The 26,157-nt window shown below is 39.1% G+C and overlaps 1 protein-coding gene across 3 annotated transcripts in view; it reads left to right on the forward strand.

Annotated features, from left to right (window-relative positions):
• Nucleotides 1–26,157, forward strand: part of MMD2 (monocyte to macrophage differentiation associated 2) — a 757,289-nt gene that overhangs the window by 720,825 nt on the left and 10,307 nt on the right. For all 3 annotated transcript variants that reach the window (XM_044089489.1, XM_044089487.1, XM_044089488.1), the window contains exons 5-6: nucleotides 14,220–14,321; nucleotides 22,240–22,309. In XM_044089489.1, the coding sequence (XP_043945424.1) occupies nucleotides 14,220–14,321; nucleotides 22,240–22,309 (172 nt within the window). The remainder of the gene's footprint in view (nucleotides 1–14,219; nucleotides 14,322–22,239; nucleotides 22,310–26,157) is intronic.

Genomic DNA, 26,157 nt, shown 5'->3' on the forward strand with positions numbered 1-26,157 from the left:
CTCAGGAACTTGGGTCTCATGGCATCTATGATTTTCATGATACCCCTGGCAATATTCCACGTGAGAAAAACACAGAGGTATCTGAAATCTCTTTTGTTCCAGTATCAGCACCCTTTATCTTTTCAAATCCCAGTGCTGGAGTTTGTCACAAGAGAAATTTATTGGTGGAGCCAGCAGATATCCTTAAATCTGAATCTCCCCTTCTCCTTCCCTGTTCCAAAACAATCAGTCACCACAGAAACTTCAGATTTTGCTTGGGGAGCAGTTTCAGGAGGGATAAAAGTGCAAAGTGTGTAGGACATCAAAGACAAACACAACCACATAAATATCGAGGAGTTGATTGGCCTGATAAAGGCACTCAACTCTATGAACTATCTTTGGTCCCTGGGACCTCTACAACAGACAATACCATAGTCATGTGGTACATCAACAAGCAAAGAGGAACCATGTCAGACCCCCTTTGCAGACTAACCATGTTAGCTTAGGATGTAGCTTCACAGCATAATCTCACTCTACAGGCATCCTACATTCCATCAGACCAAAACTATGTGGCAGGCAACCTGAGCAGGACCAGGGCACAGCCTCACAATTGGAAACTAGAATCAGGGGTCTTCTAGAATTTGTTCCATCTGTGGGTAGTTTCCTGAGCATACCCCTTTTCCTCCTCTCTGAACAATAAATTGGTAAGATTCTATTCCAGGACTCCATTCAGGAAGGAATGGAAGACAGATGCCTTTTCTTTTCTTTGGCCAGGAATGTTCCTGTATGCTTTTACACCCTTTCCACTACTTCTGAAAATTAAGAAGGAATCCTCCAAGATGATTATGGTGACTCCCTTCTGGTCCAGGCAGAATCCATTTGGCTATTAATACTCTGCTTCTTTCTCTATCAGTCCTCAGATAACCAACTATCTTCACCAGGAAGGTTGACTGACTCTCTTCAGGGAAAACTGGGTGAAGATTACCTCAAACAATTGCATCTTAGACATTATCTCTTTAGGTAACATAACTGAATTCAAGGCATTGTCTCCTATTGTGGGGAATACCTATTATCCTAGTTGATCAAATGGAGTACTTTTTACCAGTCCTTAGGTACATTCTGGCTCAGATAGCCATAGAAAGAGTTATTCTAGGAGAGGAAAGAAAGGCATTTTATTCCAGAATCATCCCGATCACCAAAGGTGACAAACCATGAAGACATATTCTAGATCTCTCAAAGGTAATCCTATTATTAAGGGTACCAAAGTTTAGAATGCTCAGTCTACAGTTCCACCTTCTTTTTTGATGCCCGGTGCATTCATGGTCACCTTACAACTAAAAGATGCATATTCCATGTTCTTATATGCAGAGACAGCAGGAGTTTCTGAAAGTTCAGAGCATGGGACTTACAGTTTACATTCCTACATTTTGCACTTTCAACTGCACCAGGTTAGATCTTAGGAGAAACCAAAGGTGAAAGTTTCAATTTACCTCAACTACCTGTAAAACAAGAAAGGATGGAATACAATGATGAAAGAACAAAGTGAAGGGGGTGGGGTGATGGCCTACAAGGTGAAGGTATAGAAAATACACAAGATGAAGTCCAAAAATCAGTTAATGAAAAAGAAATGCATATGGAAATGGAAACAAATACAGGATATTAGATGCAGGGGATGAAGAAAAAGAGGCAGATGAGTGTACTGAGTCTGAAAAAAGGTGGAAGGTTCTAATGGGAGAAGAGTGGGAAGAAAAAAAATGGGACTGAAAGGCATACAAAAAAAAAAAAAAAACACAAAAAAGGGCTGGTACTTGCATGAACTATTGGGATCCCAACACATTGTTGATGCAATGTGGTCACATGGTAGTTAACCAGGTGTATTATATTACTCAGGGTTTTGGTGCAAAACTCTGTGGTACAAATAAAGAGATTTAGAAATTTGTCCTTTATGGCATTACATATGAAAGGATCATATTTCATGCAGGTATCAGCAGTTTAACCAAAACTTCTAAAGAAGTATGGTTGAACTTGAATGTGTACAGACAAAAGCACTATCTTTAACATCTTTTTAGTTTGATTATCCTTGGCTTATCCTTGTGTACTTAATCTTCACAGAATCTTTGGTTCTCGGTCTGCATAGTGTATCAATGGAATGAACAAATTGCTTTTTATATCTTTAATAATGTGTAAAGAACCTCAACCTGATAATGTCCTCTGGGAAAGAGACTGTCTACAAAAGAGCAAAATGAATATGCAAATAGATAGGAAACAATAGGCTTTATAATAATAATAATAATTTATTTAATTTTAGTCTCAGGTAAGGTGTACTAGTGTGGCAGTATGCTTAAGACAAACACTTCCTTGTCTTAAATATAGGAACTTACAACATTTTGAAATAAATAATTCCAGTGGTTACCATTAGTAATGAAAGATATGCACTTGCCAGATATTTCTTATCTTTGAAATATTTTGTTAAAGACAGAAGTACAGATGCTTAACCATGCTAATGAATATAAAAAAGAACATTAGCGTGTCAGAAGGTCTATATCTGCTATGATGTTGCAAATGTATATTGTATGCAAAGTTATATGTGATTATTATTAAACGAATGACACATGTCTTTAGAAATTGTTTCAACATCCTCAAAACTATATATAGTGTAACAAATTTAATCTTTACAGCTATGGAAAATGGATTTCTAGGTAGTGCCATTTTATAGATATAAGGAAGGCATTTGAACCAAATGACCATCAACTTCTGATACTCAAACGCACAGATACACACAAACAGACACACACAAATGGACACACACACGCACACACACACACACACACACACACACACACACACACACACACACACACACACACACAAAACTGGGACACAGTGAAGGTACATGCAAGTAGTTCAAAAATCACACATCAGAATGTATCTTTTTTCAGATATCACCATTCTCAAAATAACTTTCAAGAAAATCTTTTGCTTCAGCTCCCTCATATCTCCCACAGAACAGCAGTGTTTGTCCTTGGAAAGGGCACATTGGCTAGCTATAAAAAGGTCATGCTACACTGCTGTTAACCTCATTATTTTTTAAATTACAGCATGTAGAATGCTACCATCCCCTCACCAAACGATAATGTCCATTAAGAAGCAATTATCTTGCAGTACTCATGTTCATATCAAAAACAAGACCGGCTCAAGATAAAACATGGATTAAATTGTATCATGAGGTTGGTTATGTGCCTTTATATAATTTTGTGTTTGTATGAGTATCACTTTTTGAATCTGACCTGAGGAAGCATTATTGTCAAAGCCAGAAGCTTGTCAACAATTGAAATAAATGTAATCCTTGTTTTACCTTAAGCCAGTCTTGTTTTTGGTTTGTTGAAGATTTATACTAGGCTCAATATCTACCTGCCTGAGCTTTCTATTTGTTTTGCATACTTAAGTTCATGACACCATCTATCAATCGCAGATCGAGAGATCTACAGCCCAATTGTTCTCTTGTGGAGGCAAAGGTCATGTGTCATTGAGTAGGCTAGCCTATTGATCCTGCAGGCTATCTTATCCCCACCATCATAGCAGCCTTGCAAGTTCTGCTATAGCTTCCATAGGAGTTTGTGCACTTTCACATATCCACAACCTCCTGCCTAACAACAGACCACCTACAGTTTTGGCATGCTAGGCTCTTCATGCTGGGGCAGTATATCTGCATTCCTGCAGGTGTCACCAATGCAGTGAACTAATTTACTTCTCTATCCTCAGAAAGAGTGATCAGGCAATGGACACTTCCTTCTCCCCTCCAGCTGGTCATTCATTGAACATGGGTCATCTGGTATGTAGTTAGATTTTTCAATTTTTCCACCATAGAAGTAATGCTTCTTGATATCCAAAATTGATAAGGCATGACTTACTGTACGATGAAATGATGGAACACAAAGAATCCACCTCAAACAACTTGACTCTCAGTTCTGATACAATTTAATGCATATACACTATAGGTTAAAGGAAAGAGGCCAGACTGGACAACCTTGGGCTGTATGCAATCTACAAGCTCTCTGCAATGATTTGAAATACTAGTCAACATGATATAACCTTTAGAAGTGCCTGCGTTTAATTGGAACCACCAAACAAATTATATGATACACTGCAAATATGTGGTGCAAGCTGCTACCAGATTGTCTCCATAACAATTAGCTTAACTTGCAAATAACTTCATGAAAATAGATATTTTCAGTTGAACCTACACTTGATTGTTTTAGTATGTCATGCTACAATAACGATAGAAGGGTATTTGAAAAAGAAACTTTTAAACTGTAGAAAAATGTTAGTTATGTTAAAATTGTGAAGTGACAAGATCAGTGGCGGCTGGTGACTTCAAATCAAAGGGGGGCTGCAGGAGACAGCTGAATGGGTGAGGTCAATGGAAGGGGTGCGGCCAACTAGAAAGGGGAGGCGCTATGCTCAAAATCACAAAAACTAACTAAATACACTGCCCTGGGTGCCAAACCGTCATTATGAGAGTCCAATCAAGACAAAATGAAGTGTAGAAGAATAAAAATATTTCAATGCATTGGCTGCATGACAGCTTACTTAATATCTAGATGGAAACAAAAAGGTTGTGAGGCATGAAAAAATAAATTACTTTTTAAATACATTAATGGAATGGCAGTCAAAATCAAGTATAAGAAAAACAAGCAGCACTCAACTCAAACCACTTCTTGCACTGCAGTTCTAATTATAATTTATATTAAGCTTTATTAAAGTACCAAGTAACATGCTGAAAGTAGAAATCTCTGATGCCCCCACTTGTAAAAATGTTTCTTATCCAAAAAAAGACCTGCTGCCTGACAACTATCTACTTATTTCATAGGGAAAACATGATCAAAGTAAAAAATGAAAAGCAAACAAGAAATAAGCTCAAGATACATTGCCTAAAAGGATTACTGTATAGGTTATGGACCACACGATTGGCATTCTGTTTAGTTTACAGGTAAAGCCTGCAGAGATGATTGGAAGTCTCCAAGTGTAATGAACTTCTTAAAATAATGTAATCCTGTCCTTTATTACAAATACTGTCATATGCATTTCAATACCCAAGGCTTATACATTATCTAGTTAAATATTCTCTACATGGCAACAACAGAAAGGCTTTCAATGTTGGCAATTCTTTAACAGTATGCTTATTAAAGCTTACTTGCATCTTACGATCACAGCCAAGCTTACCTGATGGTCATTAAAGTATTGCTACTTAAACACAGAGCAACAGGCACTTTGAGTAATAAGCATAAATCAACAGTACAAAAAATATGACAGAAACCAGACCATTCTGCAAAAATCAAGGACAGATGAAAAGCCACTCTAGCATTTGTGTCTACCTTGGATGGGGGGGATACTCTGCACATTTACACTGCATAAATACTCCTTGCCTTGCTTCGACACATCCAGAGTCACTACATGGGGGAGTGGGGTGCAACAAGTATGTCACAATTTGAAATGTCTCCGGCTGACTGTGATGGCCCTGACACATTTGTCATACCTCTCAACCTCAGAGCAAGAAATCTGAACAAAGCCATACAAAGAAGTGGGACAAAGGCCTAAAAATAAGGACAATTTTTAAAATATTGCTCTTATAAACTTAGAAAGATAATAGAATAGGTCTTGCATTAGTATGAATTTTCTGAATGGTATGAAATCTGAAACTCAAATGTCTGTCATTATTTTCTAACTTCAGTCTTTAATGATTTGTCACTAATTTGCCAAAAAACCCCACAATTTTATGAAAAAGTTACCAAAAATGTGATGTAAAAATATAAAATAGCCACACAATACAGCTGGGAACCTGTCAAAGAAGGGACACTTTAATATTAGTACTGCTAACTTGAGCAGCTGACAAAATAAAAGAATCTACATGCATTTCTGAAATAAAAGTAATCTATAACTCTGATTATTACAGTTATTTCTTAATTGTAAACCCTCCATGTTTTCTTCCAAAATTGCTATTTTGCGGAGGGATTATTAGGGGGAAGAGCAACATTTCGATCCAAAATCAGGGACAGTTGAGAGGTTTGGCTATGCCTAATTATATAAAGCAGTTTTGCATGTACCTCTCAACCTGTTAATGCAATAAATCTGGACAAGGCCAAATATATTGGGAGAACATATAAACAGTACTAAAATTGCTCTTGTATAAACGGAGACAGTTGATAGAACAACAGGTCTTACTTTAGCATGCCTTTTTCTGAAGGTTATGAAGTCTGAAACTCAGTATGTCATTATTTAGTGACTTAATTCCTAAATGATTTGCCAGAAAACCACAACTTTTATGAGGAACAAACCTAAAATAAGAAGCAAAAATCTATTCATTCTTTGAAAATCTGGACAGCTGGGAGGTATAGTTCAGCTGGGGCTGTCTTTAAGTTTGCCGCCCTTCCCCCTCACAAACTCATGGTCGAATGGAGCCTCCCCCTGCAGCCATTCCAATGATCCATTACTTGGCTATTTCACTCCATTTACCATAAACACTAACGTGCATACTGATTTACTTCTATGATGATTTGGACTTCATTTGAAAGTTTTATTTTGCATTTTACAGCACAAACACTAAGACATCTGCTAAACAAACTTAGCATTAAAACTTCTCTGCCCTTGAAACTCACATTCATTGAAACAGCATTGAAACCCACATTCAAAGAAAATACATTTTACCAGTGGCAGATAAAGATTAATTCTGGGCTGTTTTCAAATCATAGGCCCCTTGCATATGAAACATACATGTGCTCTTTGATACACCTTCCTACTGTTTTGAACATTTTTCCAGTAAACAATGAAACAAAACGCATACACCAATAATGACAAAACTGCCCAATTCAGAACATCTTTCCAGTAAACAATGAAACAAAATGCATGCACCCATAATGACAAAACTGCCCAGTTCAGAACATTTCCATCATAAAAGTCTACTCAAACATCTACAGTCCACCATTATCAGTAAATATGCACATTTCTACAGTCCACCATTATCAGTAAATATGCACAATTCTACAGTCCACCATTATCAGTAAATATGCACAATCTCTGAAGAAGTAAAAAAGTCATCTAAATAATTCCACATTAAATAAATCTGTAACTAATGAAGAGGTTGCTGCTAGCAAACACCTTTATATTTCATGGTTTCATCGAAAAATAAAGTGTTTGATGCCCCTGAGGAATAAATTGCCTATGTTACATTAAAAATGATAAGCTAGTAATATTGCAATAGGAAATGGATGGCAAACTGATAACAGGCTCATAGTTAGTATCTTAACTTTTTCAGTACGGCAGCATTCACCCCTTGTGGGAGTAGAACCAACAACCTTCTGCATCAAAAGCAAGTACACAACCTGTTGTGCTATTAACAATGCAAGCTGACTTAGCATAAGGAGCACTAAACTTCTCTTCCCCTGTAGCTCTCAGCTCCTTGTAAAATCTAGTCAATACTCAATTGCATTTCAACTTCGCAGCACAAGAAATCTGGAAAAAGCCAAATTTATTGGGGGGGGGGTCAAAAGGCCAAAAACCAGGGACACATTAAACATTGCTTGTATAATCTTGGAAAGTTGCTAGAATAAAATGCTGTGTTACCACCATACATTTTACTGCCAAGGTCCCTGTGCAAAAGAGTCAGAGCAACATACCACTATGCCAAATCAGCTGCTTTGTGAAAGAAAAATGCTGTGTTACCACCATACATTTTACTACCAATGTCCCTGTGCAAAACAGAGCAACATACCACTATGCCAAATGACCTGCTTTGTGAAAGAAAAATGCTGTGTTACCACCATACATTTTACTGCCAAGGTCCCTGTGTAAAACAGTCAGAGCAACATACCACTACGCCAAATCAGCTGCTTTGTGAAAGAGAGGAAGACTGAAACTTAAATGGCTATCATTTAATGAATTCAGTTCTCACCATAGCTGTCAACCTTTTAGCACAAAACACCTGGACAAACTCAGTAATGAGGGAATACAGCCCTCAAACATATTCAGTGAATTCAGTTCTTGCCATAGCTGTCAACCTTAGCACAAGAAACCTGGACAAAACCAATAATGGGGTAATACAGTCCCAAAAATAAGGACACATTTCAAATATTCATCTTATAAACTTAGAAAATTGCTAGAATAAAAGGTTGTGTTACTATGTATTTTCTGAAGAATATGAAGTCTGAAATTCAAATGCCTGTCAATTTTACTTCTGACGGAACAAAAACTATTTTCAGCAGAGGCCCAGGGAGAAATACTGCAGACACATGTCTTTGTAAAATGGCAGGACACCAGAGAAAATCCACACAAACACAGGGATGAGATGCAGACTCCACACAGAAAGCACCCCAGCCAAGAATCAAACCAGAAAACCTATAGCTGTGAGGCAACAATGCTACCACTGCACCATCAAATATGTAAGGAATTAAACATTCAGAAACCTGAAGTCTGAAATTCAAATGCCTGTCAATTTTATTTAACATTTGTTAATCAGGACAATCTGACTTGGAACAAAAAAACAATTTTCAGCAGAGGCCCAGGAAGAAATAATGCAGTCATGTTTTTGTAACATGGGAGGACACAAAAGCAAACACACACAAATACAGGGAGAAGATGCAGACCCCACACAGAAGGCACCCCAGCCAAGAATCAAACCTGAGAACCTACAGCTGTGAGGCAACAGTGCTACCACTACACCATCAAATATCAAGCATTGCAACATTTAGAAACCACAGATATTATGAGGAACAGATCAGATCAAATATGAGGCAAAAATCTGCAATTTGTTTTACAAATGGTGGTGGGTAGGGAATTCAGGTCCTTAACACCTGCATATAAGGTACAGGGTTCAAGCCTGAGTATCTCTACCCACCACCATTTATTCTCTCTAGCCACCAGTATATAGTAACTGGGGCATTTCACACACACACACACACACACACACACACACACACACACACCCTTCCTTTGTTCTGCAGTATAAACGCCAGCGATATAAAGCCTTCACCTACCAGCCCAAACTCCAGTGACCGAACGAACACCTACCCGGTACTTCACAAAGTAATCCACCGAACGAAGCAAGCCCACAATCCAAACACCTACCTGAAGCCTTTGTCCAGCAGTAATCCACAAAGCCCGTGCACTGAAAGTCCCATGAGAGCAGCGCAGTCCTCCTCATTGGTTCTGACTGCGGCTGAAGCAGTCTGGAGCTCCTATGTTCTGTGTGGTCCTCGCCGCACAGATTCCTGGTATCTCACAGCAATGATTGCTGGGTACCTCTTTATCCATATCCGGACTGCTGGTAAAGGCAGTCTGAGTTGTCCGCACATGAGCAGAGGATCGGGACTCGTGAATTTTTTTTTTTGTTTTATAGATTTTTATTTGTTTTTTTCTAGGTGGGAGGGCTGCAGTCCGGCAGTCCGATAGGACGAGCCACCCCTGGACAAGATGTACAGTGAGATTTTTATGCTAAATCATTATTGTTTTTGTTGTTTTAAACAAAATATGACGTATACATGTTCCCAAAAAAGTGGTATTTTTGTGGTCCTTTGCTAAAGTAATACACTGATGTTTGTTGATTGGCCATTTCTGTGTTTCTCTTTATTTCTTTTTTTTCATTCAGGTGAAATGTGTGCATTTCAGATAAAGCAACTCTTCATTATTTTAAAGTCTACATGACAGGGCTAATCCCTTCTGTAACCAACTGCAGTCTAGACCAGTTAGAACACTATGCACCTGATATAAAATCTGTTCTAATGTCATTCTAACTAAATATGTTTCAAAAAGTATAATTTATTTATTACATTTGTTTCTCCAAGAAACATATTTCTAACATGTTCAATTAAATGGCCTTGAATTACCTGAACATATTTTACTGCCTGAGTTTTTTGTTTAAATATTGTTTAAGGTAATCTGTGATTGCATTTTATTTCTGGGTTGCAATAAATACTTTGTATTCATTTCCTGGGGTACCTTATCTGTAGTGTACAAACATGTATCATTATGGCTAGATCAAAAAGTATCGACAATACATGTTAGCCACACTGAGCTTGTCCGCAAGAAAACAGTAAACACTGCAGAGAACTATAGCAATGTTTTTTAGTTTCACTTTATTGACTTGAAAGAAGTGAAATGTCGAGCTGGAGTTTGATTTATTACTTTTGTTTGAACTTGGTTGCTCAGCAGTCTTGATAATCTATACTAAATCTGCCTCCTTCCTTATTTATGCTGTAACATTGCAATTCAATGTTCTCTTTGGAAAATCTTAATATTAATAAATCTTTCCTTTCAATACTATCCCCATTGATGCTAGGTGGTATGGCAAGTATTTCTATTAATATTTCCACAATGCTTATGTTTATTACTTGACAGGGTGATTTGCATGTGGGAAATACAATTATCTATTTTTACTTAAAAGTAGTTCCAGCCTTCATTTATTGCACCATTTAAATCGTATATGCAGCTATCTTGAATGTCTTTCTCAGTTCTGTCTCTGCCATCCATTCTGTTAGTCATTTACATGGAGTTCACAACCCTCTCTGTGAAAAAGTACATTCAGAGATTCAGGGTGTAGTTTGTACCTGCAGTCTTCTGTTTGTGCATTTCCACTCCCATCTACCTTTCTGTGCTTTCTGTTTATGTTGAGCACTTCACATCTTGTTGGCATTATGCTGTGCACTAATATTATGTCCCCCTGTCTCTCTGGTCTCTAAGGAGGAGAGCTTAGCTCCCTTATACTCTCTTCATACCCGTTCCCTCCATCTAATGCATCTTTTTTGAGGTTTTTCTGTCTGGGATCATTCCAACAGCATCATTTGCCCTTCTTAATATGGCCTTTAGAGCTGCTCACAATAGTCATGGTATGATCTGAGTTGGGTCATGTAAAGTGGAAAATTACTTCCTTGTTGCCGGAGTCTGTCCCTCAGAGACTGCATCCCAGAATTATTTCTGATGTTGCCACTGCTCTTTCAGTCTAACCCTGCTGGTCAAACTGATGTGTGATCAGTAGCCCCAGATTCTTTTCATGCTCTGTTGATATGATCTGCACTGCTCTCAGCTGATATGTCACAGCAGGGTTGTTGTCAACTGATGCAGCACTTTGTCTGCAGTCAGCCTCAAATGTCACCTTTCTGCTGTGACTGCCTTTTCCAAATCATTCTTTAGCCTCTTACCTTCATCCTGTCCTGATACGTGTATCTTAATGCCTTCAGAAAGAAGATGGTTCTATTCTTTGTTCCTTCATGTATATTTCAGGCAAACAGAGTGATGCTTTTTGCATCCAGAATTCACCCTGTGGTGCCAACTAGTTATTCTCCTTATTTTCAGTATGAACCCTTTTACCATAAGACTTTGTATTCTACCACTGAGTTATGCATCAGTTTAGAGCCTCAGCCTTGGTCCTGATTCCAACAACATCAACTGCCAGAGTAAGATGGAGTCAAAGGCCTTGATGAAATGCAGTTAGACAACAGCAAACATTACCAAATATTTCTCACTTTCTCTCTTTCAGGTTCACTTAGAGTGCATTCATGAAACAGGGTCAGTGTTGACTGGCAGTTGTTTGTGGTCATAAGTCCATGTTGTTTGCTGTTCTGGAGGTTGCTGTCCTGTAGGGAAACTACTATTCTTCCCACCTACAGTGTCTCCATGACTTGCTCTGCAGCTCCTGTGAAGCTGACTGCTATATAGTTCTCTTGATTTTTTTCTTGCCTCACATCCCTTTTTTGCAACCATACCTTGCTGTCCTCTAGGCTTGAGGTGCTTCCTCATTGGCCAGTGATCTGTTGAAGATCTTTGTCAGGGGTTCTGTCAGCTCATTGGTCAGTTTATAAGCACTCTTGAATGTACGCCATGCACTTTTTGTGCTGTTTCCTCCCTATAAGCTACCATTTCTCTCTCTCTCTCTCTCTCTCTCTCTCTCTCTCTCTCTCTCTCTCTCTCTCTCTCTCTCTCTCTCTCTCTCTCTCTCTCTCTCTCTCTCTCTCTCTCTCTCTCTCTCTCTCTCTCTCTCTCTCTCTCTCTCTCTCTCTCTCTCTCTCTCTCTCTCTCTCTCTCTCTCTCTCTCTCTCTCTCTCTCTCTCTCTCTCTCTCTCTCTCTCTCTCTCTCTCTCTCTCTCTCTCTCTCTCTCTCTCTCTCTCTCTCTCTCTCTCTCTCTCTCTCTCTCTCTCTCTCTCTCTCTCTCTCTCTCTCTCTCTCTCTCTCTCTCTCTCTCTCTCTCTCTCTCTCTCTCTCTCTCTCTCTCTCTCTCTCTCTCTCTCTCTCTCCCTCTCTCTCTCTCTCTCTCTCTCTCTCTCTCTGTCTCTCTCTCTCTCCCTTTCTCTCTCTCTCTCTCTCTCTCTCTCTCTCTCTCTCTCTCTCTCTCTCTCTCTCTCTCTCTCTCTCTCTCTCTCTCTCTCTCTCTCTCTCTCTCTCTCTCTCTCTCTCTCTCTCTCTCTCTCTCTCTCTCTCTCTCTCTCTCTCTCTCTCTCTCTCTCTCTCTCTCTCTCTCTCTCTCTCTCTCTCTCTCTCTCTCTCTCTCTCTCTCTCTCTCTCTCTCTCTCTCTCTCTCTCTCTCTCTCTCTCTCTCTCTCTCTCTCTCTCTCTCTCTCTCTCCCCTCTCTCTCTCTCTCTCTCTCTCTCTCTCTCTCTCTCTCTCTCCTTTCTCTCTCTCTCCTCTCACTCTCCCTCTCTCTCTTCTCTCGCTTCCTCTCTCTCCTCTCTCTCTCTCTCTCTCTCTCTCTCTCTCTCTCTCTCTCTCTCTCTCTCTCCCTCTCTCTCTCTCTCTCTCTCTCTCTCTCTCTCTCTCTCTCTCTCTCTCTCTCTCTCTCTCTCTCTCTCTCTCTCTCTCTCTCTCTCTCTCTCTCTCTCTCTCTCTCTCTCTCTCTCTCCTCTCTCTCTCTCTCTCTCTCTCTCTCTCTCTCTCTCTCTCTCTCTCTCTCTCTCTCTCTCTCTCTCTCCCTCTCTCCCTCTCTCTCTCTCTCTCTCTCTCTCTCTCTCTCACTCTCTCTCTCCCCTCCATTTCCCTGATGCTGTCGTTGCACTGCTCTCCGTACTCTTGTGCCCTTCCCTTGCTAACCTCTGCTTTCTCTCACTATTTTATGAACTTCTTCCCATTTTACTTTAGCCCAGCCATGAATCTCTTGCTTTGCTGACCTCTTCTGTCATCTTCATTTCAACTTACGCCTGTGGTAGTGCTACCTTCCTTCTTACCCTTTTGCTAGTCTCCTTTTACTGCACCTCCTCCATCTGCCTACCCTCTCTTTTCTAGCTCCTGTATGCCCTATCTTTTTCCCTATTTGCTACTTTCATGTTTCTGTGTAGCCACATTGGCCTTGTCCTGTTGTTGCATCACCTCACACACGTTTCCACTGATCTCAGTACTCCATTTCTGACTGATTCCGATAGCTTGTGTAGTGCGTTGGAGTATTTGATTGTAGTGGCTGATTCCTACTACACTGTGTTCTTCCATGGCATTACCTATTTTAATAGTATTGCATGTAGTTGACTCAGATAAGAAGACATAGCCCCTTGCAGTACTAAGTTAACAGTGCCATTTAATAATTGTCCCTTATTTGGGGATTTTTCTCTAATTATTTTTGTTTTATCCCTAAGTCTGGACGTAAAAGTCGAGAGCTATGTGTGATACCACAAGGAGTGTATCTGTATATTAAGATTACCCTTTCATTCCTTTCAGTCTGTGAGTCTTCTGAACAAAATTGTTTCTGCTGGCTGCTGAGTCCACTAAAATTTAAAAGAATCCATTTGCCATCATCCAGCCTTTTAACTTTTTGCTGTCAAAGCAAATGATAAAAAGTTGCATCAGAAGGGTGGGTAAAAATCCTAACATAAGCCAAAAAAACCAAAATCAAACCAAGCTGGTAGTTGAAAATAAAGTCCACGACCTAGGAACTCAATGTTGATAGCAACTTTAATTCCACAGAACTGATATTAACACAAGTAAAAATAATACATTTTTTTTAAATTATTTTTACTTGTGTTAATATCAGTTCTGTGGAATTAAAGTTGCTATCAACATTGAGTTCCTAGGTCGTGGACTTTATTTTCAACTAAAAATCCTAACATGCTTAACAGATTTCTTGGGCATGCGTCAGATGTGTTAACAGGTCAGAAAAAATCAAAACTTTTTAAATGTAAAATGTGGCAATCATAAAGACGAAATGTTGCATTTTGTGAAAATGAACTGCTGTTTCAACTTTCCCTTTTTCTGTCTTTACTCTATCAGGCTGAATCTCCGTGAGTTGGGCCCTTGGGCCTCACACATGCGCTGGATCATTTGGATCATGGCAAGCATTGGCACTGTTTATGTTTTCTTCTTCCACGAGAGGTGAGTGTGTGTTATTCTGCGACATGTAAACCACACATGATTAGAAACAGCGTTACTCAGACAACCAACAATATTCAAAAGAAATTGTAACACCGGGCAGTCACTCCAATAAATTCCATGGTGGATATAGTCCCAAAAACCTTTATTAGCCACACAAAACAAAAGGATTAAGCACTTTCATCCATACACTGGACTTCATCAGAATCAGCTAAAAGCAAATGTTATTCCCTTTTATACTACTCATCATGGTGTCATTTGACATTAATTAATCAATTAATTAAGCCTATCCCACAAATCTTCCTAGTGGTAAAAGCATTTAGTGGTGAAATATTTTACGTACTATAAATCAGGAATTACTTAGTACATATTAATGTACATCATATGTAATAATAACTGTATGTATTAATAAAAATCATATAAAAGATCTTATCAAAAAGCCTGTAAAAAAGATGTCTAAAATTTCAAGTTTAAATAAAACTATAAGGCTAAAACAGAACTATAAAGCTGAAACATTGTTCTTACGAAAAGAGGGGATCCACAAAAAATTTCCTATAAAAATGCTGAGATGTTAAAATCTGTTTGCTCTCATTACCAACAATGGGAAAAGATATAAACTTTCATTTATTCCTGGAAAATGGCGTACATTTAACTGTATTTGCCATTTTACCTCCCTAGCTTCCAATAATAATTTACTGTCACCTCCCCTCGGGTTGATTTCAATCCACTCTAATACTGGAAAAAGAAACGTATAAGGGGCAACTTTTTTGTGTTTGTATAGTGCACTGTTATCATTGCACCTACTTATATTATACAGGTGTTACTATGTCTTTTGAATATTCTGGGAAATGTGCTACGCAGATTTTTCTAAAACAAAGCAGATATTTTATTTAAAAAATATGAATGCATATGCAAAGCTGTTTTTTCTTTGCATCTTATACACTTTTCATGATGTTTTTATTATTTTGTGCAGGAAGCCAAGCCAACATGTAAGACTGCTTCCACTGTCATTATTTGTTATAAAAATATCTCTAAGATTACAGCACTAGAATAGGCAATATAAATTCATATTGACTTCCGCATAATTTAGGCAGCAGCAAGATATACTTTCTTGGAATGTCTCCGGCACTGCAGTGTGGGTTTGGAAGGGCTCAGTCTGACTTCAGTTTTGGATCCTATCCAAATGTCACCATAATGCAGAACATGTAGCTGTTCTCTCCTTAGCAGCTCCAGTATAGGTCTCATACAAATGCCCAGGCTGTCAGACAACTTACCAAATGAAACTTAATCAGATGTAGTCCCAAATAAAACAGAATGTCTGAGACACCTTTCAGTTAATTCATAAAAATAGTTTTATGAGTGATAGCCCTTATGTAAGGGGCTTTGTTCCCCTGCACCCAAGACTTTTTATAATCAACTCCAAGGTGCCTGCACTATGAAACAATGACAGTAATAATTTGCAACAGCTCTTGCTGGCTAGTGCATGATTTGGCTAAGTATGCATTAGCATATAACTAACTATAGCAAAACTGTCCAACTGTTGAATGTTCAGTAAAACTTTAAGTTCTAGACTTCACTAGACACAAGATACATGCAGTATGGAAAATATACAGTCTCCTTTGTTACTACAACATTTTCATACAAGTTTGTGGTTTCAACTTCCATTCTAAGTACTGCCAAGCCCTTACATTGTTCTGGTATTATATGCAGAAAGCTAATCTCATGTCTTTGTATGCATACCCATATTTGTAATAGTAGCAGGCACTACAGATGTGCAACATTTGAAAATATGAGACCAGTATGTTATTTTCTGTTCTATAGCCAGAAGTGAATCTACACTACAGATATAAACACAGATGTGTGACATTGGCCATCTGATTCAAAACAAAGGTGTCTATTTGGAGGTTCATATGTGAATACTAGGCTGATTGCCCTGAAGGGTCATTTGAGGCTTAACCAATAACCCAAGGTTAGAATCAAACTCTGTACCTTGTGTCTATGAGGTAAATACCTTAGCCATTATGCTAAACCCTCCCCTGTGAAAATCAAATACTAGGATCTGTCATGAATTTGTGGTTAAATACAGCCCACTGGGATCCATTTGAAATATCTGTCCATCTCTATAGTGGCTAACTGTTCAGCATTATTTTAATTTGATTCATTTGTATTTAGTTGGCAAACAAATACTTCAACTGCAAATGAATGTTTTTAGGAATAACTCAGGCCAAGGTTTTGGCCCCATTAAAATAATAACTTACGTCAATAGTTCCCCTGTGAAGAATCAAATACTAGCTTATCAAATCCTGCTTCTTTGATTTAAATACTTGGAGAACAAATCCTCCTTTAAAACATTACCTTGTATATTGTCCTTAGTAATATACAACAACTCCAAAGTTATTTAAACATTGGGAAAGCAGAAATACTCCATAAGGTCAATCACAGTCAACACACAAAGTATGAGCCTGCATTTTCAGTGGTTCTATTCTGCGAATGCAAGTGAGAAGCAACCTTGGTGAAACTGGATCAAGAAATTAGTACTTGATGACAAGTAATGCAAGCAATGCCACTAGAAGCTTCTGGTAATTATGACAAAATGGGTTACCCAAAGTTATCTGTCAAAGTTGTTGGGTGTTGACAGCAGCATTCATGTAGTCATCTAAAATAGAATGGTTTGTTGTTAAATGGAGTGGTAGACAAAACAGAGAGGCAACCCAAGATATTGAAGTTGGATTTTCCCCAGGTTCTTCTGGTGTGCTCTAATTTTCATAATCAGAGATGGGGGGGGGGTCAGAATTTTCTGAAAGTGTTGAGTTCTATGTCACATTTTGAAATATTTAGTAATGTTTCACTTTCAAAGTTATGAGTAGGTTGTGATATTGCATTATTTCGTATTACACTTTATGTTATATGCTTATCTTAACATTTTTGTTTTGTTATAAGCAACCCAGATGACATTGGCAGCATCTTTCAGCTCTAACAAGTGTGTTGTGCTGAAGAGATAATTTTATTTTTCATGGCACCTGGTACATGGTTAAGCTGTAATTTATGATATGTAACCAGGATGGAGAAGTGAAAGAGCTGAAAGAGGTTGAGGTTGCATTTGCAGATACAGAATACCCAGGTTTACTTTATTTAAGTAGCACATTGTTTGTGACTGCAAAGTTAATAGACTTTAAATAAGATTAAGGAGTCTAATTGTACTGTGTATTCCTGATAGTTTTGCAAAAGGTTTGGAGGTGATAGTGTGATTAGACATGAATACAGCTGTAGAGAAACACAAATGTACTCTGATGCAAAATGTGGGGTTGTGTTTGAATGGACATAATATAATGAGACTAGTGTAATATTACTATTGTAGCATTTATGAGCCCAGTAAACAACACCTTGTCTGATCTAGCTAGAAGTAATCGCAGTTTCATTCCAGGACCAGTTCTTCTGGTGGAAGTCTGGAATCAGGTTTGGACCTCATCCTGGAGAAAAAGGTAGAAAACGCTGTTAGTGCTAGAGTACATCAGGAGGATGCTGGGACATCATTTATTTACTTCTTTTTGTTTATTGATTTATTTTGACCTAATGATCCAACTGGATATAGCCTTCATTTGCAGTGCTGAGCTCAAGGCATGCAGAAATTCCACAATAAAAAACTAGCTTCTGCAGATACAGACATCAGCAGTACAAAAGCAACAACTGAAGAACTTCATAAAGGCAATCCTGATAGAGTGGCAAGTTTAAGCTGACGTTTTGTACATCATTAGTTATGTGATCTAAACAAAAGCAAGGACATCAGTATAGTCCTGCAGTAAATCATATGTAGTAATTTGTCAGCAGACAAGCAAACACGTTAACAGTAAACATGGTGCTCTACTCAGTAAATTTAAGCAGCACTGTAGATATACAAAGCATACTGATTAACATCACAGGAAGGATATAAGATACATATCAGAGTAACAGTAGTTTTAAATATGGTACATGTGAATACTGAAGAAGACTGCATGTTCTAAATCCAAGGCAAAAAAAAAAAAAAAACTTTGGTTCATTTGCTGTAATATCCAATAAACTTTAAAGAAAGAATGGATGGTGGAGGGAGATAGATATGAGAAAAGAAGTTAGATGGAATGACAAAAAAAGAAGGAGGGGAGGAGAGGCCCTTCCTAGGAATTACAAGGAATCTAACGGCAGGAGTAGGGATTGTGAGAATGAGGAGATCAAAAATGAGTGAACATAGGGAATGGATGAGGTAGGCAGTTTGTGTAAAGAATTATAGCTCTAAGCAGTTAATAAGCTGCTCCTGCAGTCCAGGATTCAAGGTTTGATTCCCTCCATATCCATTTGCATGTTGTGTAGCTCTGAGCACGTTATTTATCCAGACAGTGCTTCTGCGTTATCCCTGTAAAGGATACTTCTGTCCAATGGGCTTACCCTATTAACAAATGAATAAAAAAATGCAAAGTTATGTGAATTAGAGACAATACAGATCAGATGGGAGTAGAAAAAACTGACAGGAGATGTGATGAAAATTCAGTAGAAGGGAAATATTGAAAATGTAGAACAAAGGGGAAGCATATGAATATTTAGCTGTGTTGCATAGGCCAACAGTTATAATACATATTACTGGCTATGTGAGAAGGTCATTGCAAAGGCTTGTTTAGAGGCATGCTTCTCATAGATAGAGATGGTTTATTCCACTGCTTAGCTATGCAGATGCTGTAAGATAAACCTCCTTCTCTACTGATTGATGGAGTGACTTGTAATAATAAGGAACTAGTACAGCAATCAGGTCTAGAGAAGAATTGCATAGTTAATACTTTAGATACTGCCACACATTTACTAGATTATAATAGCTTGGAATCCATTGTTTGGGTGAGGTTCAGAGAGGAAACTGTAGCCAGGAAAACTTGTTTAAAGCTTCAAAAAGTAGATATACCAAAAGTAAAACATGCAATCTTGTAGTAGGCTAGCTCAAATTTAAAAGTGGTTGTTTTAAAAAAATTGATATACTCAAGAGCCATAGCAACTGTGATATGAAAGGAGCAATTGCCTCAGCTGCAGGCAGTCAGGACTCATGATCAGTGAGTTTTAAAAGGGGCTGACTCGTCCCTGGCTGGAAGTGCAAACATTCTTGTGGCGCATTTAAACAGCTGTAGTTTGACTGCATGACTATAGCTGCTTGCATGCTTGAGTGACAGGCAACTGTGTGAAGCCAGCAAACAGCTATTATGCTATATAAATAATAGCTATTTTCTATGTTCACATACTAACTTCTGCTGAAAGCCAAGATGTATTAGCCTCTTTACTTAAAAGTAATGGCAGTCTGATTAACAAAATGTAGGAAGGACCTGTGTATGTATAAACAGTATATGTATATAATAGCTCTTTGGAATATAGCATAAATGAAAGTGCTGCAGTGCTGTTACATTTAAGTACAAGTAACTGTTTTGGCTTTCATCTTTGGTTGGTTGAGGGTGGCACTAGTTCATGGCATCACCCAGGGCAACCAATGACATGGCAAAAGCTCTGAGCACATGACAAAAATGCAGGAAACTGGCAGCTAAGCTGCAGAAGAAAACTCAGATTGTAGCTGTTTTCTACACTCAGGCATAAATGCTTTGGTCTTATATAGAACACATAGCCCTTGATTTGTTTTTTGTGATAATGGACTTGATATTGGATGTCAGACTTGAGTTTGTTGTTCATGATATCCCCCACCATCACTGAAAAACAAACTAAGCAAAATCCACAGCCTGAATAGATGTATGTTTCACAGATGTAATACACAGGTCTGGGGCAGATAAATAAGAAGGTAAATAGCTAGATAGCATACATTTTGCTTTGATGACATTTGACTCAAGTCCCAAGCTTTTCAACCAGGTCTGAATATTGACTGTAAAGCTGATAAAGTAGAGCTTGAACCAAGTAGAGTTGGGTCATCATTACACTGATTTAATATGACTGCAGCAGAGGGTTTTTATATGCCATTTACAAAGACAGAAAATAGAAATGAGCCAAGTGCAGTGACATTTGAAATGTCCAAAGGACCTGCCATATAGGAAGAAGTCATATTATTCCATCTTTCAGCCTGAAGTGTGGCTCTTAGGTAGGTGCTGGTTTACTGGGTAGTATTAATGGATTGTCTAATGGCTGACATCCTACATAGAAAGAGTTGATGGTTGACACTGCCAAACATCTTAGACAAGTCAAGGAGCAAAGTTTCAGCAACTTTACTGTGGATAGGTTCAGCATATATGTATTCTGTTATGAGCTGTGTTGTTTGATGACCAGAGCAAAATCCATGCTGAGGGCAAACAATAAGTAAGCCATGACTGCTGATGTAATGATAAACTTGAGAATATACATATTTTTCCAAAACTGTCAAGATGGCACAGAAGGAAAAATATGCTGATAATTACAGATTTCAGCTGAAAGATCACCCTTACACAATGGACTATTATTGGTAAATTTCCAGACTTGGAGAACATGTTGTCCAAGTGTCTATGAGTTTGTCAGAACAGTGATAGTGAATGAAATGGATGGAACTGCCTTCTTTAAAAAAAGTAATGCCAGGAAATCAGAAAACAGTCAGTATGACTTAATATCTAATATTTCTAGCTGTTCAGACTTTATGAGCCCAAAATCTCTTAATTCTTAAATAGTCACTTTACCATCTTAAAATTTAATCTGATCAAATTTGAGGAACCTCAGGGCTGTGTTTCATCCTCCTCAAAAGAGTGGACGTCAGAAAAAGAAGCTGTGTATCAAATGGATTAAATTCATATACCCTCCTTTGGGATGAGAGTGAACACAGGAAGTAGTTATTAACCTTCTTCGTAGTCATAAATAAAATACGAGAAAGTCAATGTTAAAATTACACTTACTGCTGTATTGTGAAATAACTGCTAAAGCTCTGACATTTCCCATTCATCTCCTGTAATGTGGGCTGCAAGTTGCAGATTTGTCTAATAAAAAGATCATGCATCTACTATAAATATGCAATATGCAGATAATACAGGTTAGGTAACTGGACTTATCATGCATCTACTATAAATATGTAATATGCAGATAATACAGGTTAGGTAACTGGACTTATCATGCATCTACTATAAATATGTAATATGCAGATAATACAGGTTAGGTAACTGGACTTATCATGCATCTACTATAAATATGTAATATGCAGATAATACAGGTTAGGTAACTGGACTTATCATGCATCTACTATAAATATGTAATATGCAGATAATACAGGTTAGGTAACTGGACTTATCATGCATCTACTATAAATATGTAATATGCAGATAATACAGGTTAGGTAACTGGACTTGACTAGTATGTTCTGCTACTTGGAATCAGAAAATGCTACATAGTAAACAAATTCCTTTGTCAGTAGTCTGTTGACCACAGCTTTGATAGTGAATGGTAGAAATGCACAGTTTCTTTAAATATAACTTATTTTTGGGAAATCAGCTAAAGTACTACAATTCAAAGGGCATTTATCTTGGCAGTATGCTTTATGGAAGCAGAATTGCTTCCAGTGCACATTTCTTTAATTCTGGCGATCGATACGTTGAGCTTACTTATCTGAGTGATACTAAACTTTGCACTTCTGTCTCATTAATAATGATTCTACAGTGCTGCTGTTGTTACTGGTAGTAATGTAGATTCTGTCTTGTTTACCCTGCTACCAGAAGGGCCTCGGATTTAGAACATTGCTTATCATCACAGCTCTGAAGCACTGCTTTCATTGCAAGTGAAAAAATATGTAAAGGCTGCCACTGCTGTATCAGAGCAGCATTCTTCTGCTCATTATAAAACACAATGAGGAAGTTCAAGAATTAACTTTAACTGTGAAGGAAAACAAATGCGTGTTTCATGAAAAAGTCACTTTGTCTTTTCTCTCACTTGTGTGTCATTTGTTATGTTGCAGATATAAGCTTGTGGAGTTGATATGCTACATGGTCATGGGTGTGTTTCCAGCTTTGGTCATCCTCTCAATGGTAAGCAGTTGCTTGGCTGTACTGTGATGTTGTAGCCATTGTAGAAAAATGTGTAACACCTGAGAAAAAAACAAGGCCTGCTGTTCTCATCCAAAAAAATATAACCTGAATTATTACTGATGCCGAACATGGTTATTTGTATACACATCAGGGACAAAGTAGTTAACACACCAGTATTTCACAAACACAGCCCAGTAGGCATAACAATAAACCAAACATACTAGTCATTGGCAACTCAATAGTGAGACACACTGATGTCCCCCTCACCAGGCTCAACAAGGAGAAGATAACAGTCACCTGTTTGTCAGGCATTAGAATCTGCCACATCATGCACGCACTTAAGTCTCTCCAGAATAGGTACAAATATAACTCTGTCATTGTCCATGTTGGTGTGAATGACTTGAGATGTACCTCCCTGAACTAAATGAAGAGGGACATGATTGAGCTCTCAGAATATGTGCTCCAGGCAGGTGTGACCCTAGTTCTGAGCAGCATCCTACCCTCACCAAGAATAATGCCACAATGCCAACAAAAAATGATTGACTTCAACAATTGGCTTAGTTTCTGGTGTCTTTCTAAGGGGATCCAGTATCTGTCTGCCTGGGATGACATGGTTGACAGACCTCGTTGGTTTGCCAGAGATGGCCTCCACCTGTCACCCCTGGGGTTCTGGATCTTGGCCAAGGCTCTTGCCTCCCCCATAGTACCTTTTTAAGGCTATGTCCTAAAGACAAGTCTCCCAATGTGAAAGATCTGTCAAAAAGCAAATTGAAGGTCATGCTGCTCAGTGCTAGGAGCCTTAATCTGAAAATGCACTGACTGGAGGCTCTCTTCACACTGGAAGATTCCGATGTCTGTGCGTTCATGGAAACTTGGTTCAGGGCTGCAGAGAGCACCCCTGTCTTAACAGGCTATACCTCATTCCACACTTTCTTACTCCAAAATGAGGCTGGAAAGACTAAAGGTGGTGGAGTCTATATCTTCATTAAAGACAGGCACACCTCCAGATTGGTTTACCAGCATGATGCACTGGAATTACTCTAGGTGCTACTGACACTTGGCAAGACACCCATCCAAGTTATAGCCAGTTATAGACCCCCATACATGTCTCAGGACACCCATTCCTCCTACTTGAACATACTTGACTCCATCAAGGTACCCTCTAACACCCTGATCCTTGGTGACTTCAACTACTCCACCATAGACTGGGTGAACTATTCCTGCACTAATGCACTCACCCAACGATTCCTTGACTTCATCAGCTCTAATGCACTAAACCAGCTGGTCTCATCCCCCACAAGGGGAGATAACATACTGAACTTGGTTCTCACCAACATGGGTGACCATTGCACCACTCTCATAGTATGTTCTTCCCTGGTGAGATCAGATCATCATTCTGTCTCATTCAAAGTTTCTGTCCTACCCAACCCCTTCCCAACCATAGCCAGGCTAAAAAACTTCTCAAAAGCTGATCAGCAGCTTCACACCACTGCCTCCCTCAAAGGATGCAGACAATTATGCTGAACAGTACACCAGTGCAGTATACAAGCACCTGTACAACTGCATGGACTCAGCCATACCCAACAGAACTAAAACCTGCTCCTCAAGGAAACACAAACCTGTCTGGTGGACATCCTCTATCAACAGGCTTTACAACAAAAGAAAGAAACTGTTGTCCAAGGGTAAAAAGAAACAAATTCCAAATCAGAAAATCTCCCTCCTCTGCCTCAACAAGCAAATTAGATCACTAGTGAAAAAAAAACAAAGCCAATTATGAGTTGAAACTAACCTCTAAAACAAAGGGAAACCACAAGTCCTTCTTCAGTTATGTTAGGAACCTCCATGGCAAAGCCCAAGTTTGTATCAAGTTAGTACTTAATGGTACCACTTACACTGATTCTGCCAACTTAGCCAACCTAATAGCTTATAGGTTCAGCGCAAACTTCACCCCCTTATCGCCTGCCCAAAGGCCCAGTTGACATCCCCAATACTTGACCAACACCTCACATCTCCGTAGATCAAGTGTTAAAGGCCCTATCCAAGGCAAAGAACACAGCTTCCATGGGACCTGATTATATCCTAGGCTGTATTCTGCACCATCTCCAGCAAGAACTAGCTTCACCACTGAGCGCCCTGTTCAACCACAGCCTAATTACAGGCTTCATTCCAGCAGAGTGGAGAACCACCATTGTCATCCTCTTGCACAAAGTTGGTGTCACTACTGACCTAGGAAACTATCGCCCCATTAACATGACAAGTCTGATCTGTAAAGCCATGGAACATATTATTATGGATCTCATAAACAAGGACATAGGCAATCTCCAAACACTTGGCCCCACCCAATTAGGATTTGTCAGGGGCAGATCTTGCCTATTGAACCTAGTTGACTTCTTTGAGACTGTCGCCAAGGCCCTGGAGGAGGGAAAGTCAGTACATACAGCTTACCTTGACCTAGCCAAGGCCTTTGACACAATTCCCCACTCAGGCATCATTGAAAAGCTAACATAACTTGTTGTTAATCCCTATTTCATCAGATGTGTGGCCAACTGGCTCGCAGATAGGGATAAGGTCAAAATAGGCACCACCACCTCCAACAGCAGACCTGTCACTAATGGTGTCCACCAGGGATCTGTCCTGGGACCCCTACTATTTGGCATCTACATCTCAGAGGTCCAGGCAAAGACCAAGGGCCTGTGGCTGACCAAGTTCGCTGATGACTGTAAGTTGGGTGCCATCATTGACTCCCCAAATGACATTAATATACTGCAAGAGGGTCTCACAGCTACAAATAACTGGTGCCAAAGTCATGGCCTTAAGTTAAATGCAAAAAAATGTATTATCATACCATTCAGCAAAAACACGGTCCCTACTGATTACACATCAACAGCAACTCCCTAAGCACACAGCCCATGGTGAGAGACCTGGGTACTCAGGTTGACAACAATCTCACAATCAACCATCATGTGGCAGCAGTGGTCAGAAAAGCCTTTTACTTGGTTCATCTCATAAGTAAAGGGATTGCATCTAGAAAAAAAGGAGGTCATTATCTCTCTGTACTCCTCCCTCATTAGATCTATAATTGAGTATAACCCCCCATTTGGTATGTACCTCTCCAAACACTTGCACCAACTGGAGAAGCCACAGAAATACCTCACAAAGAGAATCCATGGCTTCCAACACCTGTCTTATGCAGACAGGCTCAAATCACTATCACTTTACTCAGTACCATACAGATTGCTCAGAGGTGATCTGTGTCTCGCCTACAAGGCAATGTCGGACCCTGCCCTACTAGAGATGCTCCATATCCTTAATGTGCATTACCCACTTGATAGGCTTAAATCTAATATGCAACATCATCAAAACCTGCTGGAGAGAGAGGTTTGTCTCTCAGAGGCCGCCCCGTCTCTGGAATAGACTTCCCATACATGTCAAACAGAGTACCTCGCTGACCCTCTTCAAGTGCAACCTTGATGAGTGGATGGGAAACCACAAATTTTTCCCAGGGGTTCCACCTTTGTCCCTCATTGACAGGGATGACAGGTGCTGACTGAAGCTTCTTTTTTGGGGATAAACTCTTGGCTAGGCTTGTAAGGGCCCCAGGGCCATTAGCCTAGTAATCTTCTATGATCCCGTGATCCTATACATCTAATCAGGCTTAATACTGCTGGGTCTGTAAGGAACAACATTCTTGCCTCATCTTCATAGGGCCATTTTTATAGTTCCATAGCATTACAGAGCAAATACAATGAAATCATAGATTATTACTGAAGTGTGCTTAGGTCTACAAACAAGAAAGCATATTAAGCCATTTGAATAACTAAGACCTACCCAAGATAAGGAGGCATGCT

This window comes from Protopterus annectens, chromosome 12.part0 (genome assembly GCF_019279795.1).
Source record: "Protopterus annectens isolate FY-2018-M chromosome 12.part0, PAN1.0, whole genome shotgun sequence".
Taxonomy (NCBI): domain Eukaryota; kingdom Metazoa; phylum Chordata; order Ceratodontiformes; family Protopteridae; genus Protopterus; species Protopterus annectens.